The sequence below is a fragment of the Mus pahari genome, chromosome 8 (assembly GCF_900095145.1).
Source record: "Mus pahari chromosome 8, PAHARI_EIJ_v1.1, whole genome shotgun sequence".
Lineage (NCBI taxonomy): Eukaryota > Metazoa > Chordata > Mammalia > Rodentia > Muridae > Mus > Mus pahari.
In genome coordinates this window covers 37,871-50,463 of record NC_034597.1, presented here as the reverse complement: position 1 = coordinate 50,463, position 12,593 = coordinate 37,871, and the positions used below count along the sequence as shown (strand labels likewise).

At 41.9% G+C, this 12,593-nt stretch overlaps 1 protein-coding gene across 1 annotated transcript in view; it reads left to right on the top strand.

The window, feature by feature from the left end:
- Window positions 1-305: 305 nt before the first annotated feature.
- Window positions 306-12,593, top strand: part of LOC115064556 (uncharacterized abhydrolase domain-containing protein DDB_G0269086-like) — a gene marked incomplete at its 3' end in the record, with an annotated part of 46,416 nt that continues 34,128 nt past the window's right edge. Inside the window, exons 1-2 of the mRNA XM_029541676.1 lie at window positions 306-599; window positions 4,614-5,161. Of these exons, the coding sequence (XP_029397536.1) occupies window positions 306-599; window positions 4,614-5,161 (842 nt within the window). The remainder of the gene's footprint in view (window positions 600-4,613; window positions 5,162-12,593) is intronic.

Here is a 12,593-nt window from a genome sequence, read left to right as displayed (position 1 = left end):
TTACTTCTATAGTTTAGCACATAGTAGCACATCTATTCTAAGTAACATTGGCAAAATTAAGGTTGTTACCTCATGGTCTCCTTTTAGTCTAGGCTGGAGTAAATTATTTTTACTTTTTTTTTATTAATTATTTTCTGGTGCTAGAGATTGAACTTAGGGCCTCACCATGGCTGCACCTCAGAGCCATACTGCAGCCCTGTTTATTTCTTAAGGGTGAGCCAGTGGGTTTTGAGTGGGTAAGCCAATATGAAGAAAATAACTGTGATATGAATTCATTTTTGTTTGTTCTGTGTCCACTCCCCTCAATGACTGGTAAGGATGAAGTTGCTTTAAAAACCAGTACTCCAAGACAGAAAGCCTCTAAAGCCAGGAAAACAAACCTACCCCCTGACCATCTGCAAAAGACATCTCAGGAGAAAAGGAAATGTGGTGCAGGACATATACGTGCACCTTCAGGAGGTGTGCCTACGAAAACAGCACAGGAAGCCCAGCAAAGCGAACAGCTTAACAAAGTCCTCAGAAGCAAGTTAAGGACATTTCGTGAACCCTTTGAGAAAGAGCCACCACCTCGCATCTCTAAAGCAGAAGCACACTTGAAGGTAACTCCCCCAAGTTTACAAAGAATGTGTCTGTCCGTCAAGGAAAAGATGCACTTGGAGAGACTGTCCCCATTGTATTGCAGATATTATAAAAAAACCAACAACCCTCAGTCTTGAAAATGCCCTGGCGCCGGGCAGTGGTGGTGCATGCCTTTAATCCCAGCACTCGGGAGGCAGAGGCAGGCAGATTTCTGAGTTCGAGGCCAGCCTGGTCTACAGAGTGAGTTCCAGGACAGCCAGGGCTACACAGAGAAACCCTGTCTCGAAAAACAAATAAACAAACAAACAAACAACAACAACAACAATAAAAATGAAAATGCCCTGGCATCTCCTTCTTGTCCCCAGCATTGGATCTCTTGTCACTTAACCTTCTAAGGCTTAAGGAAAAATAGATTAGACTATGAGAACAACAAACTAGAATGAGAACATACTTTAAACATTTAAAAACAGTATTATTTTATGTGTATGAGTATTTTGCCTGCTTATATGTCTGTGCACCATGTGTATGCAGTGCCCACAGAGGTCAGAAGAGGGCATTGGATTCCCTGTAACTAAAGTTGCAGGTAGTTTTGAGCTGCTATGTGGGTGCTGCGACTCAAACAGGGGTCCTCTGGAAGAGCAGCCAGTGCTCTTAACTGCTGAGCCATGTCTCCAGTCACCTCGACATATTTTTAACACAAATGAAGGCAATTTTATAACAATGCAGAAAATGATGATGATGGTGATGATAATGATTTCTAGGGTACTTATAGTTGAAATGAAAGGAACCAACATGTTTGGTATATAAATGATAAATCTACAACCCAAAATATCATTAACTGAAAATTAGATATTAAATATAAGTATAAGCCTAGAAAGCCAAAAAGACAGTGGTTACACTTCATCATGTATCATGAGCCTGAAGTAAAAGACGGCATATTTTTGAATTTGACTAATCTAAACCAAACTAGTACAGACCTAGGAGTAGAGGCTGTTACGTGGTAAATGCAGTGCACTTGTGAAAGACCATGGTCCTAACAGACACTGTCAGTTCTCCTCTATTCTCCAACAGAGCACTGAATGTTGTATGTCTTCATGACAGTGGTGGTGGTGGTGGTGAGGGTGGTGGTGGTGGTGGTGGTGGAGGAGTGTGGGTGGGTGGGTGGGGTACAGCAAGATGAGGAAGCTGACAGTGACCCAGGAATAGCAAAAGGATAGTTCCTGGCTTTGGAAAAAGAAACTTCAGCTATTTGTGAATTTGTCTCTGCCAATTCTATTCTGCTTACAAAAATCCATGTATACCACTGTCCTATCTATTAATGAAATTATATTTAGATACAGATTTTTCTTTTTTGAGAAAACATTTTGTTATTTAGCCCTAGCTAATCAGAAACTTGCTGTATAGACCAGACTGGCCTTGAACTCTCAAATTAACTTCTGTCTCTGCCCCCGCACTGCTGGGATTATGTAGGGTTATTGGGGTCCTGCATCTGCTCTGCCACAGGGCATGGCCGCTGGGGAGGTGTCCCGCATAGAGCAACTCTGGGACAGGGCTCCAGGGGAAGGGAAGCACAGTCTGAGGTGGGGACAGCCGGAGCTGGCTGGGGGTCCTCGGGCCTGCAAGGAAGTCTGGGCCGTCTGGTTCTTAGGCTCTTGACACCCAGGTGCCACTGGGAACCACGGAAGAACAGCGTGGGGGGCCTGCGGGCTGGATCTAGCCCCGGGGTTGGGGATGGGGAGAAGCAGGGAGCTCTGGCTGGTCCCATAAGGATAGTTCTTGGCTTGTAGTGGCGGCAGGCTTGGCTTGTTATCTGTCGTGGCTGGGAGCGCAGAGGGGCCTTCTACTGGAGATTAGTCGGTGGCTTTGCTGGCAAAGGCCTTCTCCATGGCTCGCCACATGGATCCCGATGAAAAGAGACAAGAAAAACCGTACCCCATTTCTCAGGACGGGCCTGAGGTTAAATACCTTTTGCAGGGAGGAGTGTCTGGGAAGGAGAGTTTATTGGCTAAGTCCTCCAGGCCTTTAGGTACCTCATTAAAATGGAGACCTGTCTTGAGGCTACATGATCTGTGGTCACATCCTCTACTTGTGGAGGGGTCTGGGGAGTTGCCCTTACGTGACTGATGGTCACAGATCTATGGAGGGCTGTGGCCTTGTGCCAGGAGCTTGGTGTCTGGGAATCAGGCAAAATGCCTACTGTTCCTTCAGGGTCACTGGGGTGTCTAGCCTTAGCTCAACCAGGAGCCAGGTTGCCTTTCATAGCTCTACAGGATTAAAGGTGTGCACTGCCTCGATATGATCTGGATTATTTTTTGTGTTTAAATACGAGTTGAGGAAAAATATTTTCAGATCTTTGTACCCCAGTCATCTTCACTGTTTCTATTTTCCATAAGGTGTATGTCATGGTAAATTCACCTGAACATATACCATGTGATTAAAAAATAGAGGGAGATGATAAAAGTGTTATAAACATAGGGGCTTTTTATTGTCTTAAGACAGATTGCATGATGATGAGGAAATAATGAATGAGAAGAACTATGAAAATTTAACTAAGATTAACAATCACCCTGTGGAAATGCATGTGTTCATTGTGCTTAGAGCTCATTTCTCTTATTAGAACCACTGAGACCATCCACATGACCACTTTAAATGCGCTAGACAAGTGTACATACTTCCATATTTTTATTATTAATAATCTGTCTTAACATTTTTGTTGCATCACCACCTCTTTATACTATTTGAATTTGTTTTGGATTTTTTGAAAACTTAGCACATAAAATTGGCAAATTTGGTATTTGATGGCAAAGTAGGAGGTTTAATTCTGAGATACACCAAGTTATCAAATCTGACAACAATCTAGAGATACTATTTGAAAGTAGAAGTAGACGAGGTTTCCCAATAGTCAAGCAGCGTGGAGTTAGTTGTGCAACTCACTTTTTTTTTTTTTAACTTTTCTGTATGCTTGTGCATGAATGTTTTGTCTGCATGTATGCCTGTGCACCATAGGCATGCCTGGTGCTCCCACTGTGGTCAGAAGGGATTGGATCCCCTGGAAGTGGAGTTTCAGACAGATGTGAGCCCCTGCGTGGGTGCTTGGAACCAAATCCAAGGACTCTTAACTGCTGAGCCATCTCTCCAGTCCCCAGACTCACAGTTGTTAAGTTTAGCTGGTTCAGTGGGTTTTCTGGGTAACCTGTCTGAGTCAGCCAATGGGTAACACCAACTCATCACTTAGAATGATCCTCCAGGCCTTGTTCACATAACTCCTGCTGTATGTAGGTGATGGTGCTGAGGCAAGCCATTACCTGCTATCCCTCAGGTGTAACAGTCTGCTGTGGGTAGTGGCACACATTGTTCATGCATTTCAAAGGCCACCTTCACTCATTTGCTCTCCCAGGATCCCAGTGAGCAATTGTGAAAGACCACGAGAAAAGTCTGATGTAGGGCAGAAGGGTGAGGTTCCTTTTATTCCACAATCTCTTTAATGTCACAGTCTCTAAATCTGGCTATTAATGTAAAATCTAGACTGGAGAGGATATACTCTGTCCTTTTCTTGATACTTCTTCACACCATTAAGGAAGTGAATGTGTTAGGTAGCAAAAAACCCAAACAAACAAAAACTAACCAAACAAAACCAAACAAACAAGAATCCAGGTTTGCTTTGTTTAGTGTAGTTTTGTTTTGAGACAGGGTTTCTCTGTGTAGCTTTGGCTGTCCTCGTACTTACACAGATCAGTCTACCTCTGCTTTCCGAGTGCTTGAATTAAAGGTGTGTCCACCACTGCTTACAGCAAAGGGCAAAATTTTAAAAGCCAGACAGAGCATGTCCCCTTAAGATTTCTGAAAATTCTGGGTCTCGTACTCAAACAGAAGTGAAGCAGAGGTTACAAAATGTCAGTGGTCTGTACTGATAAAATTAAAACGCAAATATTTGTGGACTAAAATCAAGACCATGACACTGACTCATAATAAAACAAATGAATCTATAAAACTCCCTTTTAATGAACAATAACACAGCTTGAATTTCCTTAAAGGTTGAAGAAGAGAGGAAGTACGGACTCCAGGAACCGAATGTAGCACTGGAGAACTCTAATGACAGAACAGCTTGTACTGTTGCTTCTGCCTCTGCTGCCGTTGCTGCTGTTTCTGCTTCCACTTCCGCGGAATCTGCGTCCACGGCTGCTTCTGCTGCTTCTAATATTGTTTCTGCTGCTTTTGCTTCTGCTTCGGCAGCTTCCACTTCCGCATCTGTTGCGTTTGCTTCCGCTTCGGCAGCTTCCTCTTCCGCTGCTTCTGCCTCTGCCTCTGCTTTTGCTTCTGATGCTTCAGCGGCTGCGGCAGCTGCTTCTGCGTCCGCCTCTGATGCCTCTGCTGCTGCTGCTGCTGCTTCTGCGGCAGCTGCTTCTGCGGTGGCCTCCTCCAACGCTACTGTTAATGCTGTGGTCGCTGCTGCGGTCACTGCGGCTTTCGCTGCCGTTACTGCTACTGCTGACCACAAAGGCAGTGAACCAACTCCTCAGAGGCACAGTGGGGCTACTAACCACAAGGATTTTGCTCTTAAGGCAAAAGAAGAATATGATAAGTAAGGCCATGACATCAGTATAAAATAGATGATCAGTTTTGACTGAGAAAACAAACTCTCATTTTGGCTAACACTCATGATGATCATATTGTTTTGTAATTTGTATAGCAATAGATAGACATTGCCCACTCTCAGAAACGTTTAATAGTTTGATCCTATTTTCTAAATATATTGAAAACAATGTTATATAAACATAACCATTGTAGCTGGCAAACACGAGGGAAGCCTTGACTGTGGTTAATGAATTCAATGACACAGCAGTTAGACAGTTGTTCCTGACCTAGAACCCAAACCCACTCAGTCCATTTCTACCCAGAGTGTCGACCACAGTACCTCACGAGACACACAGAGTAGCCTCCTGTTTTGTCGCTGACTTGAACTAGGATTTCTCTGTCCTTGTCACTCTACCCCAGCCACACTGAACACTCAGGCATCTCTCTGAACTTGCAGGTTTTCTATCCCACAGTTGCCTGCCATGTTTTATTGTCTTCTTAGTTCTTGCTTACAAGCCACATTCTCAGCACAGCCACTTGGTCCTGGTGGACAGTGCTCCTTCAACGGCATCTTTAACAGTACATAAAAGTTTGTTTTCCTCCTCTAACATTCTAGATGTCTGTCTTTCTGTCTCATTTCCTGTTATTCCATGTGTACTTCAATATCACTATATATCATTGGTTAGATAGTGGGCTAGCATACAGTAAGAAGCTACTCAAAGTATATTTGTTGTATGAGCAAATGAAGCTTACCCTGAGTGTTGTTTTAAACATTAAAATAACTGTCACTTTAAAAAAGTTTGATGTGCATCAATTCTCAGGATTTTCATTTATTATCATCGTTAAAAAATTCTGATGACCTTTTATAGTCACCACAGTAATAATTTTCCACATAGACAGAAAGTTCCAGCATTGTGGTTACTTACTTACTTTTCTGCCTGTATTTATGATAGTTTTATCTGTGGCAAATAAATCAAAGGGATAACAAAAGTTACTTACATGTATTAACAATGTAAAATATAATGAGTAAATGTGGTAACAGCCATTGTGGGAGTGGGAAAACCATCCAGGAGGTCCTTGTTGTTATGATAAGCAACACTGTGGCAACAATTCAAGATACATCATCAAAGAGACTTCAGTTTCTCCCACAGACATATTTGAAGTTATGGGTGTCTGTGATAAGGGGGAGCTGTATTGGTCAAGCACAGGTCTAACATTGAATCCTGCTTAATTTGAAAAGTGTTCTGGGAATAGTGATACTAATAGACGTGCCAACCAGTTCCAACCAGTTAATCAGGTTAATATTTGGGAGGCATAGAGTTTAAAAGAGAGCTGATCCCTGCAGCTCATATTCAGTTATACTAGTCAACGTTTACTGTGCTGCTCTGTACTATATTGTCATGTTTTAAAAGGAAGGCTTTGCTCTGAAGCCATTTTCATTTGCTGTCCCATTATATAGCCTGTGCTCTTTTAAATGTAATTTAAGTTAATATTATATTTGACACAAGACAAAGGTGTAGCACAAATCTAATTGTTAATATTATTCCTATGTCTAACATTCATTCGTTGGCTGGGAAGATGGCTCAGGCAGTAAAATGCTTGCTGTACAAGCAGGAGGACCTGAGCTCAGATCCCCAGCACCCAAGAGAAGCCATGCATGGTAGGATGCTTCCACACTTCTAGGGGGAATACTGGCCAGTCAGTGCAGCCAATCAGTGAGCTTTGAGCTCAGTGAGCATTGCTGTCTTAACAGATAAGATGGAGAAGACACCCAATGTTGGCCTCTGCTCTCCACCCTTTCACAGCTTGCAGACTGTGACTTCTAACCATCTGCATCGTGTATACAGGCAGCATGACATCCATCTTGGATTACTTGTGGGTTTTCCATTTTCCTCTTAAGACGTTAGGATGCCATGCTCATAGGCTTTGTGCTTATATTCTGTTCTCTCAGTAGATCAGTTTGCTGTCACGCTTGTCCTGCTGAGCTCCTTCTTAAATATTTTACTCTTCTGTAAAGCCTTCCTCATGCCCAGACGCACGTTCACCTATCAACTCCTCTCTGTGTTACCTGTTCTTGTAGTTAGAAAACTCATCTTTCATTGCCTTTAGCTGGGACATTTTGATCTTTTTTAAGTGAATAAATGAATTAAAATGTAGGAGATAAGACTTCATCCAATTGTTTTTTAACCTTGGTTAGTGGAATTACTAAAAACAAACAAACCAAAAACCAAAGCCAACACCCCCAAACACTGACTTTTATGATTCTCTTTTAAAGGAGTGAACCTGCCACACATTTGATGGAAACGAACAGAAGTGAAAGTAAAAGCTATTTTCCTGGAGATTCCATGCCAATGTTTGACAAGTGTGCTGCAGACACAAGTGCTATGCTACAGGAGAAACAGAGCTGTGCTCACCAACTCCATCAGGATGGACAAAGGTAACAAGGATATGTTTTGTTCCCTGTAAAGGAGTATTAACAGCCAGTAGTCACTCAAAGCAGAGGGACACTCAACTGTACCAGTGCTGCTGGAAGGCTGAGAGAGATTGGGACTGACTAACAAGTACTCTTCATGGATGCCCCGTAGCTCGGAGAGTGTTTACTCAGAGACGCATTAGAGGAGATGATAACTGTGGAAGGATGTACGATTTAGGTTTTTCTTATTAAAATGAATGCTGTGGAGTATGTATATTTGCACGCTCTTGGAAAGGAGAGGGAGCTGAATATGGGGAGATGTCAAACTTTATTTGTTTAGCATTGGAATACACAGGCAGAAAAGCAGAAATGAAAAAAAAATGTCTTCTTAAATAAAATAAACCACTTTGGGCAGTGAAATGTGTCCTAGTGCCCAAGATATAAGACCATTGTGGCCATTGGAAAGAAAAGGGTACACAAGTTTTCAAGGTAACAGTAATTACAACAGTTCACTGCAGGTTGCTTTTACAGAAATCACATTTAAAAGACATATAACAATCTAGTCAAAGACAGTGTGACTGAAATGACGAGGAATGTTTATCTGATTCTGCCAGTTAATTTTAAACACAATTTAAAAATATAACTGAAAATCAATAATTTCTGTTATGTTTGTCTGCACTATATTAGTTAGGTGCTCAGCACACAAAGGATACTATGATATGTGTGTGTAGAAGTCTGTCACCCAGGGGCTGGAGAGATGGCTCAATGGTTAAGAGCACTGACTGTTCTTCCAAAGGTCCTGAGTTCTAAAGGTTCAAATCCCAGAAACCACATGGTGGCTCACAACCATTTGTAATGAGATCTAATGCCCTCTTCTGGTGTGTCTGAAGACAGCTGCAGTGTGTGTGTGTATATATATATATATATATATATATATATATATATACTCACCAACCCACCCACTCCTGCTTCCTGGCCCTGGCATTCCCCTACACTGGGGCATTGAGCCTTCACAGGACCAAGGGCCTCTCCTCCCATTGATGACCAACAAGGCCATCTTCTGCTACATATGCAGCTGGAGCCATGAGTTCTACCATGTGTTTTCTTTGGTTGGTGGTTTAGTCCCAGAGAGCTCTGGAGGTACTGGTTAGTTCATATTTTTCCTCCTATGGGGCTGCAGACCCCTTTAGCTCCTTGGGTCCTTTCTCTAGCTCCTCCATTGGGGACCCTGTGCTCAGTCCAATGGTTGGCTGACACCCTCTTCTGGTCTGTCTGAAGACAGTTGCAGTGTACTTACATATAATAAATACATCTTAAAAAAAAAAAAGAAATCTGTCACCCAGCTGGGCAGTGGTGATGCACACCTTTAATCCTAGCACTTGGTAGGTAGAGGCAGGCGGATTTCTGAGTTCGAGGCCAGCCTGGTCTACAGAGTGAGTTCTAGGACAACCAGGGCTACACAGAGAAACCCTGTCTTGAAGGAAAAACAACAACAACAACAACAACAACAACAACAAAAAACAGAAAAAAAAACCCAATAAATCTGTCACCTGTATTAGTTCTCCAGGCTTTGGCCTTTCTTTTGAGTACACAGGACTCTATCAACCTTGTTAATATTTCCAAGTGTTAGAGAAATAAAGTATGTTGGATATTTAGAGTCAGCCTCTTATCCTTAGAGCTTCTGTTTAGAAAGGTGGGGGTGGGTAGTTGTGGGTAACTGGTGGTTTGAATGAGAATGGCTCCCATAGGCTTGTATTTGAATGGCTGGTTTCTTGTTGGTGGACTGTTTGGGAAGGATTAGGAGGTGTGGCCTTCTTGTAAGAGGCGTGCCACTGGGGCTGGGCTTTGTAGTTTAAAGTCCACATTAGACCTGGTCTCTCTTTCTGGGGCCTGTAGATCAAATGTAAGCACTTGGCCACTGCTATAGCCCACGCCCACCTGCCTAATGCCATACTCCCTGAAATGATGGTCATGGACTGACCCTCTGAAACTGTAAGCAAGCCCCCAGCTTAAATGCTTTCTTTTATACACTGGCTTGGTCATGGTGACTCGTCACAGCAATAAAACACAACTAAGACCTTTTCTTTAATGATACTTGCATATGATTGACATACAAATGATAGCCTCACATTAAACTATTAGGCATGGAATTCTTTCAGTGATGCAGTAAAAGGCCTTCAGCTAGATAGCATAATGTGTAACTATCCTGTCGTTTCTTTTCATAACTGATTAAAATGCAAGTTATCTTAGCTTTACAGTTCGGTGGAGTTTGGGTCCAGGCAAAGATTAATGAATGTTCAAAAGTAAACTTGACAAGCAAGCAGAAGGGAGTATTTTGGGATTACAACATTCTAAAGTAGAGAGTACTCATTAGTGTCCTCGACATCTGCTAGATGCTGCTGAACAAACATTTCTTGAAAATTTAAATGAACTACTGATTTGATTAATACTTCATGTTGAGAATTAATTAATTATTTATTATTAGATATTTTCTCTATTTACATTTCAAATGCTATCCCAAAAGTTCCCTATACCCTCCCCCTGCCCCTGCTCCCCTACCCACCCACTCCCACGAAGAGAGAATTTTTTTAGAAAGAAAAATTTTAGCTTACTGAAAGCTGGGTTTCAAATCTCCCAAGTATCAAGCTTTGAAAAATTTCAAAAATTGTGCAAAATTCAGAAGTAACTATTTATGAATAGAAAATAAATGATAATTAGATTAACCTGCTATTATATCACTTAATAACACTTCTGTGATGCCAACGTTCATAGGACTGGATTCTGGGTCTACCAGCAACCAGCTATTTGTCTGTGTCCAGGTCCTTCCTTTGTAAGACATCTGCTATGTTCCCTGTCTCATAAAATTATGGAGGAATTTTTTTTTTTAAATTTAAAAAACTTTTTTTTTTTTGAGACAAGATCTTTCCATGTAGCTCTGGTTGTCCTGGAACTCATTACATAGGCCTGGCTAGTTGTTAACTCACAAGACATCCATCTGCCCTGTTTCTCAAGTGCTGGGAGAGCAAAGGTATGATCCACCATGCCCAGCTATGGTCATTCTTATCATTGTCCTCCTCCTCCTCCTTCTCTTCTTCTTCCTCTTTCTTCTCCTCCTCCTCTTCCTTTAGCAATTGCATATGAGGTCAAGAGAAAGCTAACTCCTAGTGTTTTTAAAAAGGGTTTCGTAAGGGATTAAACAATATTTTCTAAATGGGTTTTAGTGCTCATGAAAATTTGCTGTTGTGTTTTTATTTTATTATTTATTTAAAAAATTAGAATTGGATTTATACCTCTTATGCATGTTCTGCCTGCCTGCCTGTATGTATGTATGTATACCACATCTGTGCTTGTCAGCTGTGGGGGTTGGAAGAGGGCATCATGGTCTCTGGATTTAGAGTTACAATGGCTGCAAATCATCATGTAGACACTTGAAATTGAACTCAGGTCCTCTGCAAGAGCAACAAATGCTCTTAACCTCTCAGCTGTCTTTCTAGCCCCCATTTTGTTTTGTTTTGTTTTGTTTTGTTTTGTTTTGTTTTGTTTTGTTTTGAGACAGGCTCACTTGTAGCTGTGGTGGGCTCAGAACTCACTATATAGACCAGGTTAGCCTCAAACTCAGAGACCTGCCCCTTTCTGCCTCCTGATTGTTTGGAGTAAAGTCATGTACCAGTATGCCCAGGCCTGATGTATTTTTAAATAACAAAGCAAAAAAGAATTGGTATATTTCTATCAAATAATAAAAGTAATGTCGTGTTTCCCTTTTTAATTTGGCAATCAGAAAGTTTGACTAAAGTTAACTGTTGGTCATGATAATAATAGTATTATATGTTCCTTAAGTTTATTTTCAAGCCCTTTTGTAGAAATAATTTTATCTTAAGTATCCTATAACAGTTATGAACAGGGTTACAACTTCAGATTGTTATATGTACGGAAAATATAATCTTCATTCAAAATATTTCCTAGTCACTTGAAATAATTTTGTGTTTCTTTACTTTTTAAGCCCTGCAAAGAGCACATCTAAAGAAAAGCACGAGGTACTGTAAAGGAATCATGACAAACAGTTTAAGCAAACCACAGAGAGCCTCGAGCAGCTATGTGACCACACGGGGGAGCTGCGAGCCTCCCATCTGTGACCACACGGGGGAGCTGCTGAGCCTCCCACCTGCACCTCTAGTTCTGAGCAGTGATGCAGAGACTTTTTTTTTTTGTTTTTTTTTGTTTTTTTCGAGACAGGGTTTCTCTGTACAGCCCTGGCTGTCCTGGAACTCACTTTGTAGACCAACAACCTTGTAACACCCCATGGGCTCAGTGCTGCTCACCCTAGGCCCGCCACTATGTGGATCCTGGAGGGACTAGAGGGCTGGATGGTCTCTGGAGCTACTGCTTGCCAGCAAGACAGGAAGGTCAAACAGGGAGTTTTGCAATCAGGTGTTTCAGTGTAAGGAAAGTTTAAGGTTTCCGCAAGAGGAATGGCACACTAGTATGGCACACTAGTATGGCACACTAGTATGGCACACTAGTATGGCACACTGCTGATAAGAGGAACCAGGTCTGCTTTGCCCTTCAGGAAATGGAGAAACTAGAGCTTGATGTTGGAGGGAAAGGGGAGTGGAGGCTGTTCCGACTCAAGAAAGAACACACAGTGACTCTTGTTGTGCCGGCTAATTTCATAACAGCTTTGCACAGCAAGCGTCACTTGAGAGATGGCAAACTCAGTTGAGAAAACGCCTATAGGGCTCGTGGTCCTGGGTCCTATAAGAAAGCAGGTTGAACAAGTTATAGAGAGCAAGCCAGGAGGTAGCACCCTTCCCTGGCCTCTGCCTTAGCTCCTGCTTACAAGTGCCTGCCTTGTTTGCGTTCCTACAGAGAGAGACCCCGTCTCAAACAAGAAAAGATTTAAAAGATAATGTAATCTGCTATAAAAATATCAATTAAAATACATGATAAAATATCAAGAGAAAAAAGAATCTTTTGTTATATAAAGACTTGTTTTTGAAAAAGAAATGATAGGACAGTAACTATCCAA